General features: G+C 39.9%; 1 protein-coding gene across 3 annotated transcripts in view; it reads left to right on the forward strand.

The window, feature by feature from the left end:
- Positions 1 to 19276, forward strand: part of LOC117760665 (FERM and PDZ domain-containing protein 1) — a 44228-nt gene that overhangs the window by 5562 nt on the left and 19390 nt on the right. For all 3 annotated transcript variants that reach the window (XM_034583865.1, XM_034583883.1, XM_034583873.1), the window contains exons 2-6: positions 4703 to 4816; positions 11889 to 12011; positions 13030 to 13193; positions 18202 to 18304; positions 18439 to 18484. In XM_034583865.1, coding sequence (XP_034439756.1) covers positions 11893 to 12011; positions 13030 to 13193; positions 18202 to 18304; positions 18439 to 18484 — 432 coding nt within the window. In that variant the 5' untranslated portion in view covers positions 4703 to 4816; positions 11889 to 11892. The remainder of the gene's footprint in view (positions 1 to 4702; positions 4817 to 11888; positions 12012 to 13029; positions 13194 to 18201; positions 18305 to 18438; positions 18485 to 19276) is intronic.

Consider the following 19276-nt stretch of genomic DNA (forward strand, 5'->3'; position numbering starts at 1 on the left):
CACACACACAAACAAACAACACAGACCACAACTAACTTTAGTATTTAGAATCGAGATAAGAAATCCCACATATTTCTACCAAGCAGACAAAGCAACCTTTTATAGAAATCCAACCGATAAAATGAGTTCCCAACTGATTTGTTTTCATCAGCTTGTTCTTCTTGGCTGGACTCCCCACAGTCCTCCTGTGCTATATTTACATCGGACATGACTTAGTAAGTGAAAGGCCTGAGTTTATGAACGAACTACACCATCGAACTGCCAGCACCCAAGTGTCTAATGTCTGAATAGAGCAGGTAATTTCTATAAGATTAGAACATGTCTGACGCACATAATCTCTCGTTGTGTGCTGTTTGTGTTGTGTGCAGCTATTGTCGTGTGTAGGGATTTTTTCTGATGACGTTGCAGCTTTAAAATCTGGAATTTAGTGTAACAGTTGATAAGGCTCGTGGGTGCTGTATATCCCATTCATACCATACACAGTCACATCACATTAGCCTAAACTCTGATATTATGAAAGGAGAATGCACTGTTTATTTGTTGAATAATATTGAGATTGTTGTTGAAGGTTTGCTGCCAAATAGGGGGAAACGTCCACACTCTGATGGGGCGTACTTATACATACAGGCTTGACAAGGAAAAACATACACAGCTTTTTCATCTGGCGTTTCATAGTGCTGCCCTCATTCCCCTACTCACCCATATGTTTTCACTCTCTTACTCTGATCAGAGCCTTTCTCAGGACTGTGTGGGATGACCAAGTTACAGGATTGACATCTTCCTCGCGCATAAAGTTTAGTTGCATCACACAATTCCCCAGTAATTCGATTTTCAGATAGGCAGAACACTAGTTAATTTTATGTTGCTTATTTTATGCCCCAAAACATGCAAAGATGCATGGGGACATAAAATCAGCAACCAAATTGCTGTTGTTTATAGTAAATAACATCCCCTTGGACGATTTCAATCGTTTTGGTTGACTAGACGTCCTCTTAGGTTTGTATACAAACTGTGCTTGTCATTTGCCTAGTCGTAAGTACGCAGGCTTTGGTGACTCTTAATTTTGGTCATCGGGATTTGCGACCTTTAAGTAATTAAATTTCCAGCATAGTTCCACCTTCTTTCAACCCAAGATAGAGGTCTAATGAGACAGAATGAGAGAAAACTCCTGTTCATGACCTTTAGGTAATTCAATGTATTAATTTCTACTGGACGGCACGGTGGTGCAGTGATGAGCACTGTCGTCACATTGCAAGAAGGTTCTGGGTTCGAACCTTTTAAGTGGGTGAGTTTTCATGTTCTCCCTGTGTCAGCGTGAGTTTACTGCGGGTACTCCAGCTTCCTCCCACGGTCCCATGACATGCAGCTTAGGTTAATTGGAGACTCTAAATTGCCTGTGAGTTGTTTCAGCCCTTTAATACACAGGGGACATGTCCAGGGTGTACCTTGCCTCTTGCCCTGTGTCACCTGGGATCGATTGCTGGAAAAGAATTTCTTTAACTTTTAATAAATTGGGGAAACAGTGTATTAAGCTGTATTGGCCCAAACAGCTTTTACATATGTCTCCTTTATTATTACCTCTGCCAAGGAGGTTATGTTTTGAAACTTGGTGGAAGGATACAGTACTTGTTAGAGAAGAACCCTTGAAATTTTGGTGTGGATCTGGATCAGTGGGCAGGTCCAGGAGGTTTTTTATCACTTTCTTAAACATTGCAAGATTCACAGATCACAGATTTCCCAGGGAATAAAACATGGTTCTATAGATGAAAAAATCTGGTATATTTAGGGAACTGGTCCATGAGTATTTGTAATTTGGTGCAGCTTGATTGGATTTGAGGGGACTATTGGATCCTGATGGAGGTATGTGCTCTACTGAGTGCCATTCTAGTTATTTATGTGTTCTGTTCAACCTATTGGTTTCAAGCAGTGTAGAACAAAAGACTACTGTGGCAGAGTCATGTATTATATGGATCTTTTCAACCACCCCAACCTCCTCCTAACATGGGCTTTGTCACTCTTCATATCGGACATACGTCGTCACCTAATTTCTTTCTTTACTCTGCTCATTATTACTATGGCCACTAACATTAAAACGTAACTGTTGGTTACAATTAGCTGCTTACACAGAAGACCTGTGACTTTGCTTTTATAGGGGGGCACTTTTTGTATGGTATGATGCATAAGCGGAGCGGCACATTTATTCTGTATGTGTATGACGGCTGTGCAGTTAATCGAAAATGTATCGAAACCAATATTGAGAACCTCTAACCGACTTAATCCTTCTCATGTCGGTTTATTCAGTCGATACTTCCCCAATGCGTGCATCCATGAACTGTTCAGTGTATGCCACGATTATTCTGCAGCGGCCTAGGTACCTTGTACTGTACTGTATTACCCTGCTGCATGTCCTCCATCTTCACTCCCTCGCTGACCTGCGCTCACTTTACTCATTAACAAACACCAACACTAATCAGAAGTTATTAGGACATGTACAGTCCTTGAAATTTAGTTTGTGTATGATTTGCTCTAGAGTTTATGAGACATGAAATAAAGTCCAACATTTTGTGCACACGCAGTTCACCTGCCACACACAACACAAGACGTAACATGACACACACAGCCAGGACATCAGGGTTAAAGCAAAAATCTGTCCACTACAGCTTCAGACTGCAAACTGCTAACACCCTCACCTTAATCTCTCCCCCTTCATGTATTGCTCACATTTCCCTTTCTCATCTTTCCGCTCTTTGCTACCTCATGTGTTTTCTGTCTCTCCCTCTCTATGTCTCTCCCCCTCTCTCCCCCTCATTCTCTGTCTTCCTCTGTGCGTTGGTATGCCTGTTAGTTGTTGGTAGAGTGAAGCGGCTGCATTATATAGATACATTATTGATGCACGCAGCACTCTGACTAATGTGCAGACACACGCGCACCCCCCCCCCCCCCCCACACACACACACACACAAACTCCATCCTCTCACTCACATAATCAAACCATACATACACTCACAAAATCAAACATATTGTTGCATGTAGTCACACATATACATACTCACAAAGAGCTTTTACCTCAATTTGTTTTTGGATGTAAGTGGGTACAAGAGAGAAAAGAGGAACGGCAGCACATGTTCATGCTGTTTCTTTACAGCTGAGAGATCACAGCTGATTCTACCTAAAATTAAGCAAGTACTGTAGTCGGAGCCTCATGCTGAGCTAATAGTTTAGTGTTGTGTGCTTGCTTAACACCCTGTACTACTTTGGGAGGAGTTGGAGACACAGGAGCTGGAGGAAATAATCAATCTTTAAAAATAACTAAATGATGAAAATAGACACATTCAGAAAGCAGAGAGAGACAACAGGAAACTGAGAGGAGGGAGAATTATGAAAGAGAAATGTATTAAGGGTGAGAATTTGAGTGGTGGGACGGCAGAGGTGGAAGGGAGGGGGGGACAGCAGAGTTCCCAGCATCTCTTTTCCCAGGGCTTTGTAGGGGCCTCATTAAATATGGATGGTGTTTGGAGCAGTGCAGGGGCAAGTGGGACTCCACAAACAGCACAAGCAACGCAGGCAGCCAGGCAGGCCCATCCTGTCTGACTTGACTCATCTGTCTCTCTGTCTTCCTCCTCTCATCCCTCATCTCAGTTCATTGTCTCCCTCCCTCCTTTATTTCCCACCACGTATCTCTTTTCCGACCTTTATCTCTGCCGTCATGTGTGTCTGCCTATCAAACTCTCTGATGGGAAAGTGTGTCTATTTTTTCCGCTGCTTGGCTTGTCTGTTCTTGTCTCTTCCCCTCACTCCCTACTGCTCTGTGCATCTTCCTTTCATCACTGCTCCTTTCCCTTCCTCTGTGCTCCTCAAACTCACTCTTTCTCATTCTCTATGATGATTATCAAGATGTTTGATTACTGCAGGTGAATTAAGAGGGACATTCAATACATTGTTCACTCCTGTCATGAAAGCTTTCATCGTTTTCTGTGGAGATTTTCAGGCTTAATATTGTAACCATCCAAGGCAGATTTACCACAAGCTTCGAGATTGTGAAACAATGTTATATTGTCCTGTAGAAGCCACAAGTCTGTATGACATCAACTGCATATCAATAAAAAACATGTTTTAGTCACAAGGATCAGTACTACACAACCCACAATCCTCAGGTGAAATAGCAATATCTCCGATTGGTGGAGCTTGCCTTTACCACGGAAATGTTTACCACCACAACAAGAATCGTATTGGCTACGATCGACTACGATCCCATCATTCAGCGTTACTACACAAGGTTACTACACTATACTCTACATGAAACACTATACATACATAACACAAAACACATTATATTTCAACACTATATTGGGTTATATATTAGTTTTAATTCAAGAGGAAGCGCTGGATGTCGTTGGATTCACTTTTACTGGTTTATGGGATGTGATGTTCCCTCACTCTTAATGTTTTATGGTCACAATTCATCTCATAGCTGGTCGACTTGGTTCCAACTTAAAACTCTTTTTATCTCTCTTTCAAATGAAAATCATGTATGGATCAGTCATATAATACTGTACTTTTGCACATTCATCCTGTATCTATGATCTATATTTGTCTGCTTGTAAATGTGTGATCCATCAATCCATCTGATGGTGTCTCCTCAGCTTTGTGAAATGATGCAACAATCCTAACACTTGATCTGATGTTGTGTCCCTATCCTCAGGAGATGAAGAAAAGCTTTCTCTGTCCTCTTCAGCAGAACGATGGACAGACAGAGAGCAGAGCGGGACTGTAACTGGCACCTTCATGTAGCCCTGATACTCAGGCCAGAGAGCAGGTGTGTTTGTGTGTGTGTGTTCTCATGTTGTTGGGACCTAAATCTGTTTCACAGTCACATTATACATAAAGTAAATCAGGAAATCAATGTAAGTCAATATAAAGTCCTCTAAAGTCACAGAAACACGACTGTGTGTTTGTGTCCCATAAATCAGTAAATATAAATATGTTTGTATGTGCACACAAAAAGAAAGATGGCAGACTTAGAGGATTAACAGAGTGTAAGATAAGGAGAGACTAAGCCAGACAGACATAAAGAGGAAAGTGAGTAGTGAACAAGTGTCTGAGTTATAGTGTTAGTCCGTCTGTTCGCCTTAACAGCCCTGTGAGGTTAAGGTGACGCTCAGTCTAATCTGGCTCAGCAGGAGTGACGCACAAACTCCCTGTCACAGCCTGCAGACACACACTCTAATCCTATTTGCCTGCTCTATGCTAGTATGTGCGTCTCTATTTGTGTGTATTCAGAGCATGATGCAAAACCAAACTCTGTTGTGGAGGTGTGGACTTGGCACTACTTGCACTCCAGTCGGACACCATTCATGATTTTGATGACTTCAAACTTGACTTGACAAAATCAAAAATAACCTGCAACTCAACTTGGACTTTAACATCAATGACTCAAGACTTCACTTGGACTTGACCTCATTTACTTGTAATCACTTGATATATTTCATAGGTAAAACATTACATTTATTTATCTTATTAAAATGTGACCAGCTATTTCCTGTCGGCATTCTCACTTGTCAAGGGAAGTGGTGGCTGCCTGTGTTAAAGCCGGATGGGGTTGCCATGGCAACGTGGTCACTGGTCGTGGGAAAGTAGTGAGGTGTCCTTTAGCCTTTGACCTCTGTGTTGTGTTTTCCAAAAAAATATAGCAAGAAATCAAATTTGAAGCCAGTTTAGTGGTTTATTTACCTGTATGAGTGATACAAAAAAAGCGGTCAAAAAGCCTAGTGTGTGCTTGTTTGTGTGTGTGCTTGAGTGTGCGTGTGTATGTGTTTCGCTGACTTGCTAGACAAGTCCAAATCCACAAATTAATGTGTCAGTCTAATTGTAAATTGGATTTGTTGATGTTTGCATTTTTAGGCCATGTTTAATGCTTTAAGTCAAGAAATGAAAAAATATCCATCCTTGTTCACTTTTTTCTCCAGGGTCAGCAGTTTAAAATGACAGCTCTCCTGATTTACATATTTTGGAGTAACTAATTTTTTCTCCTTTGCTAAGCATTTCCATCCCTTACCAGTCTCTCTGTAAAACAGTGCTTTCTGATAAAGGTTTTTTTTTTGCAAATCAATAACACATTGATTTGTTTTCATTGAAATATTAAGTCTTACTTTGATGAATGAGAAAATTATAACATGCTGTAAAAGCAACTCACTCATTCACTCCTCCACACACCTCGCACCTCTCTCACCCACTCACTCAAATCAACTTGCTTTATTAGCATGACTGTTAGGATACAGCACCAGCTAAGTATTCAGTAGTGTTCAGAAGCAGTATGCAGTATTCATTCTTATTTGTCTTGTCTGTAAGAGAATGTGTTAGTAATTTGAAAATATGCAGTTTTATCGGTGTTTCATTTATAAAATTTATTTGAAAATGATATTTCGTTTTAAAAGTGATTCACTATTTGTGTTAATTTATTACACAAATTTATAAGTGTTAAGCCCAATTCATGGTTCTGCGTCGAAGCTACGCTGTAGCCTACGCGTAGACGTGTACACTACACAGAGTCCTACGCCATACCCTGTCGTGCCCCTCCCCAAAAATGTAACTATGTGTCGAGGTGACGCAGACCGCAAGAGCTGTGATTGGACCACGCATCTCCAGCAGACTTGCCACTATTTTTTAATTGAGTTAAAGGAACAAACAAGGATGACGTCTTCCTTTTCTTCATTGCAGTTCTTTAAGAAAAACGAATTGCTCTTCAACATCTCTCAGCTCCAACTCCAACATGATCCGCTTAGTAACACTCAACATTGTTCTGAAGTAAACAGAGACGCCGGACAATTTGTAAATAAGCGGACCAGAAACCGGAAGACACTCCACCAGCATAGAAACTCTACCGCTTCTAGGGTTTCGGTGGTGTTGTTGCAGCGCGACTCACACACTCCTACGCACAACTATGAATGCATAGGCTACGTGCTTAGGCTACGTACCTACTCTTAACCCAAACATATATGTACATAAAGACTAAACTACCACAAAGACCATTGTGCAGTACAAAAACTGGATATGTGTGACATTCAAAGATTCAGAGAGGAATATGGATAGAGGGAGAGCAGTTGACCTAGTGAATGAATGAAGAGAGAGTATAAGTGTGGGCAGTGGGGGATAGTCTACTATTTAAGTGCTGCTGCATCTCCATTCCGTAACTTGTGTGTGTGTGTGTTCCTCTGCAGCATTTGTTATGCTGCTCAGCTCCAGTCCAACATTTCTGGCAGATGACATTAAAGTTTCCTGCAGCAATTTAATAGAAGAGTTGTGCCAACTGAAATAAATCCCACCAACACTTATAAATAACACCTACCACTGGATTATAATTTATTATACATGATGTAATGTTAGGTAAAAAGAAAAGTTTGTAACTTTTCTTTAAATTGGGAAAAGCAAAGGCAAACAGATCAGTATATTACAATGAGAGGTGGGTGTCTGAGAATAAGCAGAGGAGTGTAAGCAAATGGTCAGGTCATGATTCATCGATTATGGTTTGGATCAAGTTGAAGATTAATGTGAGATATGGATAAGCTGCAATAATAATTTTAAACATTAAAGATGTTTATCTTGAAGGTCTGTGACAACAACATCAATGACTCTGATCAGTGGGTTATATAGTCATTAGTCGGAACCTCAAATTGACCTTTTCATGTCTGAAAAAAAACTCTATTAAAGGATCAGTCTAGGCAACTAGTAGTGGCAACTAAAGGTGAGGTTTGTTTGCGATGCACCACCATGTTTCTACAGTGGCCCAGAATGGACAAATCAGACGCTGTGGAAGAGGACCCACCCCAGATGTAAATATGGAGTGTTCATTCTGAGCTATCACAACCACAAGTCATAGTTTCTGTTCACTAATGAAAACATAATAATGAATATTAAATACAATTTCTACCAATAGAATTTTAATTTCAATCATAAATGTGACTAGATCTACCCTTGCCTGCACTACCGAGTTGTTCCAACTGTGTACGTGTGGATACAGTAACACACCCGTGAATATGGCACCCTGCAAGATGAGCTCTGAAGGTCGTCCAGGTCATTCAAATCTAATCTAATTGAAAATTAGATACACATTTTCGTTGGTCATTACAAAATGAATCATAATTTTCCTAATTATATGATAGCATAGTAATAATTGGTAATGTATTATTTCTCTTTGCAGTTGTGACGAATCACAGGGAAAGAAACGAGAGAAACCTGATTCCTCCCACAGCTAAACAATAATCTAATAGAAAGACAGGGAGGGGGACACACAAGCAGGGGATTACATAGTGAATAGTGGGATATCTGAACGTTTATGTGAAAATATGAGACGACAGACAATAATCTAAATGAAATCCAAGGAAGAATTGGAACAGCACACCTTAGTGATTGGCTTCATGAACACGCCATGTGGAAAAACACAGTTGTTTTCTGTCTCTAGATAAGTGGTAATATATATTTAGTCTTTAACAGGCCTACAAATAAGCAGAAAGCGGAAAGAATGTGCTCACACAATGCTAAAAATACAAAAATGATAGCCATGAGCCATATTTTGGCTTTTGATGTTTTAAGTATTGTGCAAATGATTGTTTGTCAAGACGTTCCTCCACTTTTTCAACTACTTCCTAAACCAGTGTCTTTTAACTACACACTAATTGGACAGAAAAAATATACATTTCTGCAACACAAAAACATTATTTTAATTTTTTTCTTTCTCTGTGTTCCTGCTGGATAATCCACAATCTTTCAGAATAATGTTCGTCTTTAAGAGACTGAGCTGAGCAAGTGGATGTTATTAACTGTATTAACATCTTCAGACTCAACCTAACACAGTTTAACTGTGAATTAGCTGAACGACAGTGTGTTGGATTGAAATGTTGGTTTGAGTCATACAGTGCTTTAACACTGTAATCTGTTTTGTCTGTGTTTTCACAACTGACCTGTTTTTTGCTTAAGTGTCGAAGTTTTCCTTGAAATTCTGGTCTGGCCCAAACAATAGAAATGTGTCTTGTGATTGATGTGAGAAGGAAGTACAGTATGATATACCCACCTTCATCTAATGTTACACCTTGTCTTATCTCAAACACTGTGGTGGAAAAACAAGAACTGTTGTGAATCCCTACAGCAAATGAAAGCCACAAAAGTAAAAGAGGGGATTGGCCATGTATGACGAACCAGTTACCAGTGTTTGACATTTGAATTGCACAGACATTTAGTTGTAATCCATCCCTGATTATCCATTTTTAGAAAAAGGTAAATCCTCTGTCTCATTTCCTTGCATTTGTGGATGTATCTATGTCACTCGTGAGATCACTGGGACATTGAGCTAGTTGGATTATTCTGACCCTAACAAACATTGTGTCTCTGTAACCTGAGAAGTGAGATACTGCCAGCTAACAGGAAGAGTGAGATATGGAAGAGCGAGAAGTGAGGGGCAGATAGGATGAAAAAGAAGTGAGAGGCGGGAGCAGGAGAGGGGTATACACAGACAGATGGATGGATAATGTGCTTATGACTCAAGATCTCCCAGGAGACATTGCTGTCTGGCTGTGACACACACCACTTTCATCACTAAGCCCTCCTCCTGTCTCGCCTTATATCACACTTGTGTCTTTTCTGTCTTCCTCTCATTCAGTTTCCTGTGGTGGTCACATCACAGTGTGCCTGAGGGACTCTTCTCCTCTCCTCTGTCCTTTCCTCTCTCCTCTCCTCTTCTCTCTTTCCCTGCTCCCTATACTCACCCTCTTTGCTCGTTTGCTTTAATGGATGTTGCTAATGCCCATCATCAGTTACATCCTTCTGGGGGAGATTCCTTCCTGCAGCTGCTCATTGAGGGACACAGTACGCCTGCTGAGATCATTCACTCTTTAATTCTATCCATTAGTCCATAAATGTTTTTATGTAATTAATCCATTGTTCTGCTTATTACCCTTTTCAAAAGACAACAGCTCTACTGCTTGTGGCTGAAAAGTTCCTTCTCATTAATCCATCAATTCACTGATCATTTAATTCATCCATCCTTTCATACATTCATTTGTCACTTATCTGCTTATCTAACATTTTCTGAATGAACTTCTCCATCCATCCTTTTGTCCCCTTTGTGATTAATTTATTGCTAAAATAAATGCTCCATTCATTCATTGTTCACTTGAACCCATCGTTCATAGTGAAGTGATTCTACATGAACGCTCACTGTCAGTATCTGTTTCCCAGTCACAGTCTGGTAGTTTCAGTCTTTGATTATGTGAAAGGGGTATTGGGTATCAGCTAATGACCAAGTCTTTGTCTGACTGCTGGGAGTTTGTGTGGGTGTGTGTGGGTAAGTGTATATACACTTGTATTATTGTAAACTCTTTAGGACTGTTCCAGCATAAACTCAAAGCATAAGGTTTGATGATGGAAGTCAACGCAAAGTTAAAGGGATAGTTCACGGAAAAATGAAAATCCACCCATTATCTAGTCACCACTATGCAGATGGAGGGGTGGGTGAGTGCACAAAACACTTTTGGAGTCTCGGGGGTAAACGGCGTTGCAGCCAAATCCAATGCAATTGAAATAACTGGTGACCGATTTTTTTTCAAATGTAAAAAAAACAACAGAGGATATAAGAGAACATTTATACAAATATAACTTATTGCAAGTATTGAAATCAAGTCCCAAAGTCCAGACTGAAATCTGAAAGTTTGTGTCATCATGTGTATTGGGTGATCACACAAAAAGCAGAACAACAACATCTAGTATTTTAGTAAACTGTTAGGGTTCTCTGTCTTCAGGAGTGGTGCATGTAGGACTCCTAAAGATACATGAGTATATAACACTGAAAGCTTCAGTTTACATTGTTACAAGCTATTAACAAGTTAGACGAAGCATAACATTTTCCCTGATTCCAAGATTGCACTGACGCAAACAAACAGACTCCCATGCTGCATCAGGGACACTGTTTTTAACTTTGGTTGATGCATGACAGTAGTGATCCTGTGGTTTTTTTGTGACAAATTACCTAAGGTCATTTACATTGGAGGAGTTTGGGAATCCAACACAAAAACGTTTTTCTAAATCAGACTGCTAAAGCTTTATCTTAGCTTTGGCTGTACAATTGTGGACATTTTTACAAAAACAAAAACAAAAAATCGGTTAAAGTATAATTAATGGTTGAGGAGTAATCAAGCCATGGTCGATGGCGACAGGTAATGAAAATCTATGAAGTAGTCAAAGGTAACATTTTCTAAACCCTGTAACCTTTTGTTAGAGAGCACATGTATGTAAGGTGATATGACATGATATAAAATATTGAGTGGTTCCACAAGGACCCATTAAGTCATGACCATAGGATCATGCATTAGCCTGACTACGTCCCACTGAAACCAAAGACAACTCATGTCCATTACATCCATTTCACCAGCCACCACCGCCTGCCAGCAATCATTTATGATAACCACCAGCAATCAGCAGACACACATGGAGACACCATCATTATACAACGTTATTTATTAGAATTTAGGGAATACTGATTCTGATGTTTGTTGAGATTTGAAATCAAAATGTGAGCAGTTGGCTCATTAATGACACTGAGAGCCTATTAGGCTGCATAAACCCAGAAGTGACATCATTGTTGGCCTCAGCCCATGTCTGGTACTCAGAAGTCCCACTGTCAAGCCTAATGTGTGAGGGTTGTGTCTCTTAAGCAGGGTTAGGGGTTAGTTCTTAAATTTGCATTTTGCATTCTGTAAATATTTGATGACCTAACCTATTTATGTTCCTGATTTGATTCTGGCACAAAAAATATTTAATCACATTACTTGACACTTTGCATATAAGTGGAGCATGTTACAGAATATATGCGATCCCTTTCACACTTTCTCCCATGCTAGGTAAATGGAGGTGGAGGACAGGAGCCGCTCCCCATCCCGTAAAACCAGCCGGGTGGAGCAGGTGGTGGGACGATGGCTGAGACGGTCTCGAGACTTAGGCAGCAGGTCTCACTCCCTGAGCAGGTAGACCTCTTCCTAATTCTGTTTCTTGAGTTAGATTCTCCCACGAGTGGATCTAGGATTTTAAAGGGGCCTCAGGGGCCAATTATATGTCCAACATCCATGCACAATTCCTGATTCAGTAAGGTGCACATTTAAGTAATTCCTTGTTTACTTTTAGGTATATAGCTTTGAGCAAAGCCACCTATTGAATATATTTTTTAATTAATTTCTTAATTCATCATTTCATCTGACTGGGTGTCCACTATGGGTTTGCTGCAGTAATCAGTGTTACTCTGTGTTCAGGCACATAACAATTATGTAACTTTCCCCAATTTTAGGTTCATTTTTGTATATCAATGGTAGTGGCCACGTCACCAGTTATCAATGCTGTCTGATTGTTGTCTGTCTGCACAGTGCAGCAGCAGTCATATCACAGAGTACCAAAGTCTAATCACATGATGAGGGGAGAGTTAACCGATGAGGATGATGAGACTTTGGTGTTTAAATATGAATAAAACTGTGAATATTTTGAGGGTCTACCATCTCACCGCTGTACACTCTACAATGAAGCAACAGCGCAAAACTTCTTAAAGATCTTTGATGTTCCTACGAGGAGTGGACCGCCACAGTCTAGATAATGTGCATCTAACTTCAGTGCAGCAGAAGAGTGAGGCTGCTCAAAGTAAAATGTAACGTTACAGATTTCACTCAGTAAACACTGCACAGACACTGAACCAACACACTTCTTTTTCATTAATTGTGTGGTGTTGTTTTTACGAGTTAATTACTCAGTCGGAAAATTTCCGTACCTTGGCATTCCTAGTGTCCACATGAGCGATTCACTAAATCATTTTAATTAGCATTTTCCACCTGTGTTATGTTTTGATACCCTCTGTTGTATCCATTCTTATTCTGCTGATTATTCTAATATACATGTATAAATGAGAATTGATTAAATTGCTTAAACAGAATGTGTAATGTTCGTGTAAGATGTCAGAATTCACAGCTTATTTATTTCTGTCCCTCTGTCCCTCTCTAGAGACCGGGTTGCAGAGAATGGGAAGACTGCAGAGTCCAGTGGCTCTGATCAGAGGAATTACCCATTTCGATTCAATATTCAGATTCCTCGGGACCCCACCCTCAACTCTCATGGCCTCACACTCTCCCCCCAAGCCCCCATCCTGGTACAAGAGGTCACCCCAGGTGCGAACGATTTATAAAATGTTAACCTAGTAATGAGGAAAAAAGCAAAGTAAGACTACAAAGAAAGATCTGCAATTTTAACTTTATATAGAAAAAAATGACAAGGTTAATGACTAAGCTTAAAATCTGGATTGTCTGAAGTACAAACCTTGTTGTTCTCATGCCTCCCAGTGGTGACAGCCAGTGGCAGGAGGCATTCTGTTTTTGGGTTGTCCGTCCATCCTTATGTACTTCTGTTCGTCCAATACTTTAGAACACGATAGCTCAAGACCACCTTGAGGGAATTTCTTCAAATTAAGTATAAATGTTCACTTTGACTCACGAATGAACTGATTTGATTTTGGTGGTGAAAGGTCAAGTTCACACGAAACCTTTCTTTTACTTTCTGAAGACATTATCTTAAGTACGCCTCAAGAGAATCCGGTCAAATTTGGCACAAATGTTCACTCAGACTCTTGGATTAACAAATTTGATTTGGGTGGTCAAAGGTCAAGGTCATGGTGGCCTCACAAAACCCGGCCTCTTGAACATGATAAGTCTGCCTTTGGGGAATTTCTTCAAATTTTGACCACTTGTACAAAGAGATTATCTGATTAGATTTGAGTCAGAGGTAAAGGTTACGGTGACTTCAAAAGAGTCTGGAAAAAAAATAGTTAGACTAAAGACTGCATCTGTATAAACAGACTTGTAACCCTCTTCTACACAAACCCAAAACACAGCACTCACCCTAGATATCTCTGGAATAGAGGATTATTTCTCAGTGTTAGGGAGTTTGGTTTCATAGCTGACACTGCATGTTCAGTTTAGCTTTGTCGCCATTGTACCTCTCCATTGGCTTCGACTCCTTTTTCCACAGAGAGGCCATTCTACTGTTTCTCTTGGCATCGTCTGCAGTGTTTTGGTCTGCTTCATCAGTATCTCCTGCCCAAAAGAAACAGCTGCTACTGTGTACCTGAGTACCTAAGAGAGCAGCCTTGTACCAGCCTGTCCACCCAAGTGAAAGGAGAGTAGCCCTCCAAAAGACAAGTTGTGTCTCAATAGCCACTGGAGAAATTAATGAAGCCTTAGTGTACTGTACTTCTGTAGCAGGAGGTACCGATTGTGATGGCTCGTGGGCCTGGCAAGGAGGCCCCAGGGGACTATACTACAGTAACAAGAGCTTTTTAAATCAGTATTTTCCCCTGATAAAATTAACTGATCCAGAGTTATGAATTGTCAAAATGTCTTTTTAACTTTACTCATCCATTCATATATTATCTACATCTTTTATTATTTGAGGGGGGCTAGAACCAATTGATTGTAAATCTCAGTATCTACCACTACCAATCAAATATCTAATATACTTTATCAAATGATGGGTTTTTGTTGGCATGATGGGAGATTCACTCAGAGTGACCAATTCTTCTGAAATAAAGACACTGATGGGGACATAGGGGAGTGCCAGCACCAATAGGTGGATGTCTTACCGCGACTGCATCTTATTGCACAGCACCTCGCAACTGATCAAAATAAAAAAATTATAAAACAATGCACAAATTTGGTGTGGTCACACCAGTAATACGGACCATACAAGTAACTCCCCAGTGATTGGCTACTGTGAATATCACATCTAACATAGAGTCTCTCATTAACTCTCCAAAAACAGAATAATTCACCCTCACATACAGTGTGTTGAATATACAGCTCTCAAAGCTCTCGCTCAATAAAGGATTAATTGCCTCTAAAAGCTGATGCCAACCTGTGTGCCATGTGCCGTGAATAATTAATACATAATAATTGCTGACCTTGTGTTGAACCAAATGTCTGTCTCCGTCTCTGTCTTGTCTTGCAATGTGTTTACATAACTCCTCTTGTCATGGTAGAGAACTAGAGCCCAACCGAAATGGAATTTTGGGGGTCGTTGCTGATTTATTAGGGAGTAGTATCAACACATTTATTTAAAAACTTGAATGACACTCAGTAGAGTGCATATCTCTGCCAGGGCTCAACAGTCCCCTCCTTGCGCCGCATTTAAATTTACTAGATCTGGATTTTTAGGGGAATCTGAACATTTTACATATAAATATCAGTCCCTTAAACACTTAAACATGTCAGATTTTGAGTTGTAGTTTTTTCTTTATGCTGTTAACGAACATATATACATACGTAAACAAGAATATAACCCCCTTGGCGAAGGTAAAAATTTGGCAATGATTCCTAAGATGTCATTCTCAATGACATCCTGATGACAAAGAAATATGATTTAGGCTTGATATTTTACAATGCAAACATAAACTTTATTATGAATAACCAAAAGAAGAAAAAGAAAAAAACAAATCCAACCAAATATTTAGAACTTCAATTAAGAAAACAAATGTTTTCTGAAAATAAATGTACAACACATTTCTAAAATTAAGCTGAATGGATAGAGGAAAGGTTCCAGAACCTGTTTCAGTTTTGTTACACCAATCATAAACATCTGCTCAGTCTTGTTCGCTTTCCATATTAATACTTAATAACTGAATACATTTCAATGGATAATAGGTCCCCTCTAGAGAGTAGGATTTTGAAATAAGGAGACATTTAAGGAGATATTTATATTTATATTATTTAGGGCTAGGCGATATGGAAAACAATCTTATTATTTTTTTCACATCAGTCAATATCGATATACTGTATATCGCAATATAAATCAAATCAGCTCCAGTGCACTGAGGCACTACTTTGCGCAGGTCAACAAGTGACTCTGCTTCTCTGATGTTCTCTAATCATTACACACTTAGAACTGATCCTTATAAAAACTCTGCTGAATTTATGTTAATGTTCCTTGATAAGCGGAGCGTTGATTCGTCTGCAACAATGAAGTTAAAGGTCCAGTGTGTAAGATTTAGGTGAAAGGGATCTATTTCCAGACATTTTATATAAAATAATCTCATGTTTTCACTAGTGTGTTTCATTTAAACTGTACAAATTATTGTTTTCTTTACCCTAGAATAGGCCCTTTATATTTAAATACTTTATATTTATGAGAGAGGTCCACTCTATGGAGGCCACCATGTTTTTTACAGAAGCCCAGACTGGACAAACTAAACATCTTTTGAGTTTTTATGACAGCTGAAGGCTACCACAGATTATTTCATGTTTTGAAGGGGAGGGTGAGGTGAGGGGTATTCAGCTGCAACATGAAACTTTACCACCATATGTAAATTCTACACACTGAACCTTTAAAATCCTGCGCTGCATCATAATCTGCGGAAAGAAATCCTGTCTGCAGGAGTGTGTGTGTGTGTGCGTGTGTGTGTTTGTGTGAGTGTTTTCAAAATCTGGTCCTATATTCTAAAATAGGCGTCGGATCATGATTCTGGATTGTTCTGGTCACTTTAACTCTGATGTGCTGACTGTGTGCGTCAAAATATAAATCAATCAAACAAACACAAAGTAAACGTCAGTCATGTAAGTGTCCTAATAACTTGTGATCAGTGAAAAGTGAGTGCGGGTCAGAGGGGGAGTGAGGAGGAAGCAGACTCCAACAGGAGAACGGACCTTTATTGAGTGTCTGTCCTGATCCTGGAGCAGCAGTGTTAAACTTAACCTGACGTGTCTGTAACTCAAATGTCTTAAATTTCTATGGAGGTAAAAGTTATATCGCGATAATTACCGTTATCGCTTTATCACCCAGCCCTAATATGATCTGTATCTTTTTATTACTGTTCTAATTACCTCCCCAATTTTCAATTGTCTGGATACACAAGCGCTTCTTGCTCAGCTGCAGAGCCACGAGGACCTGAATCCCCCAATGGTCCGGGGATAGATAACCTTGCTTTCTCCTGTGTGGCAAAAGTCTGCTCTGTCAGCCTCTGCGCACACGCACACGCACACACACACACACACACACACACACACACACACACACACACACACACACACACACACACACAGAGGCTCATGTCTCCAGTGACCCTCCTGAGCCTTGATTTTTCTACTCTCTGTCTCTGGCAAATGCTTCAATATTTTGATATGAATACTTTACTTCAAAGCATTTTGTAGATTGTCACCTGTGGTATCGTTCCATGTTCAAAACATCTGACTAAACACAACTAACACCCCATTGTCATCGCTAACACACAACCACTCATGACTGAACACACACGTGTGCAATCATGTTACTTTAGTACTCTAGTACTTTAGAGAATCGTGTTTATGTTATGTTGCGGTCAAAGAATATGTGAATTGTTTACATGTATCAATAACCAGCCTGTGACCTGACCCGGTCCACAGGCATAATGCTGAGGCAGAATGAATGATTGGCATTTCTGTGTAAAATCATATAATGCAGTTTTTTTTGCTAAGTGTAGTGTGTAATGATTGCTGATTGAAGTTTCTGCATTAGCTCGCTTTGTGTGTCATCTGACAGCTGTGTTTGATTTTGCAAAGGTGAGTGTAGCTTGAATTTTGGGGTTTGTGTTTACTGTTCTGAGAAAAGGAGAGGATGTTTAGGTCTGTAGGGTTCTTAAAACAACAACAACAATGCACCAGAGTTAGATGAAAGCCGGTCCCCAGAATACAAGCTACTGCTGAGTCTAGTAAATTGTGTTGTTCTAAATTGTGACATGTCTCATTTAGATATCTCAATATTTTTGCCAGTCATGGGTTGAAGATACCTCTCAGCCTTTTTAGACCCAAGCAATGAAGTTGTCAATGAATCTAAAGAGACAATAGACACACAACACAGGTAATTACAATTTACCATCAATAAAGAATAAAAAAATAAAAAAATACAGAATTGTCCATGACATTTCCAAATCTTGCAATATATTTAGCTAAAAGATGTTAAAGGAGAAAAGTAAGGGGAGACTGTGGACTGCTAATTAACCTGTATTTCTGATCTTCCTGCAGTGGGACAGTAAGGTTTGTAGAGTTGGAAAAAAAAAGAATGGCTACTGCTTCTTATCCACCCCTGTTGCAATATTAATGCAGAACAATTGAACACCCCCAGGCTTGACAACACAAGGACATTTTGTGTGCGCAGGTGGTCCTGCAGATGGCCGGCTCATCCCTGGCGACCAGCTTGTGAAGATCAATAACGTCGCTGTGGATGACCTGACCCCAGAGCAAACTGCTGAGATAATCAGGTCTACCCTGACAGCTGCATTCACAAACAAACATGCACATGCATGATTATGGGTACACGCACAACACAAAACAGTTTGAAATAAGTTATGCACATCACGTCTAACAACAACACCCTCCCTTTCTTGTATTTCAGGGAGTGTCAAGATACGTTGACAATGACGGTACTCAGAACAATGCTGGTGAGTCTGCTGTGTTAAACTTACCACACATAGAGACACACACCTAGCAAAAATGTACATTAACACACTGGAAGACTCTTTGAGAATTGGATAATGACTGCCAGCAGAACTTTAGATGAACTTAACTTTAGTTTCCTGTTTCCTCTTTTCCTTATGTTGTAGAAAAACAAACATAAGCCTCTGTAGTGTATCTACACTCAAGAACATACAGTCGATACTGTACACACTGTCAATATACACACTGGATTCTAATTCGCTGTTGTCAGTACATCACTGATCAGCTTGGGGTCAAGTGTCATTGGTAACAAGAATCTTGTCACCAAGTTACCACCACTACATCACTGTCAACAGCGACAACATGTTATACCCCATCCCCACTCACTTTCACACACACACACACAAGAGCTGTCTATCTGAGTGTGTGTGTGTGTGTGCTGTCTGTATCTGTGAAGTTGACGTATGTATTTGCACTAAGGTGAAGTAGATGGGTAATCAAATCTGTCCCTCAGTGATTCTCATCAGCAGCTCTGCTGATGGAGGCACCATCACCATCTGATTCATAGCTCACAGCTCCTCCAAGAAATCATTACTGAGCTGCACGGATTTATTAGCATTGCCCAGAAAATATTTATTGTTGTGATGGTAACACAACATCAGAAGACTTTTGAAACTAGGCATGCCTAATTGAAGATTTTTTTTCATCTTGATCACAAGGTGATTTAAGAGCAGCAGTCTGACAGCTTCTAGTGCCTTTGATACACCAACAGTAACTGGTTGTGCAATAATTAAGGA

The sequence above is a fragment of the Hippoglossus hippoglossus genome, chromosome 1 (genome assembly GCF_009819705.1).
Source record: "Hippoglossus hippoglossus isolate fHipHip1 chromosome 1, fHipHip1.pri, whole genome shotgun sequence".
Taxonomy (NCBI): Eukaryota; Metazoa; Chordata; class Actinopteri; order Pleuronectiformes; family Pleuronectidae; genus Hippoglossus; species Hippoglossus hippoglossus.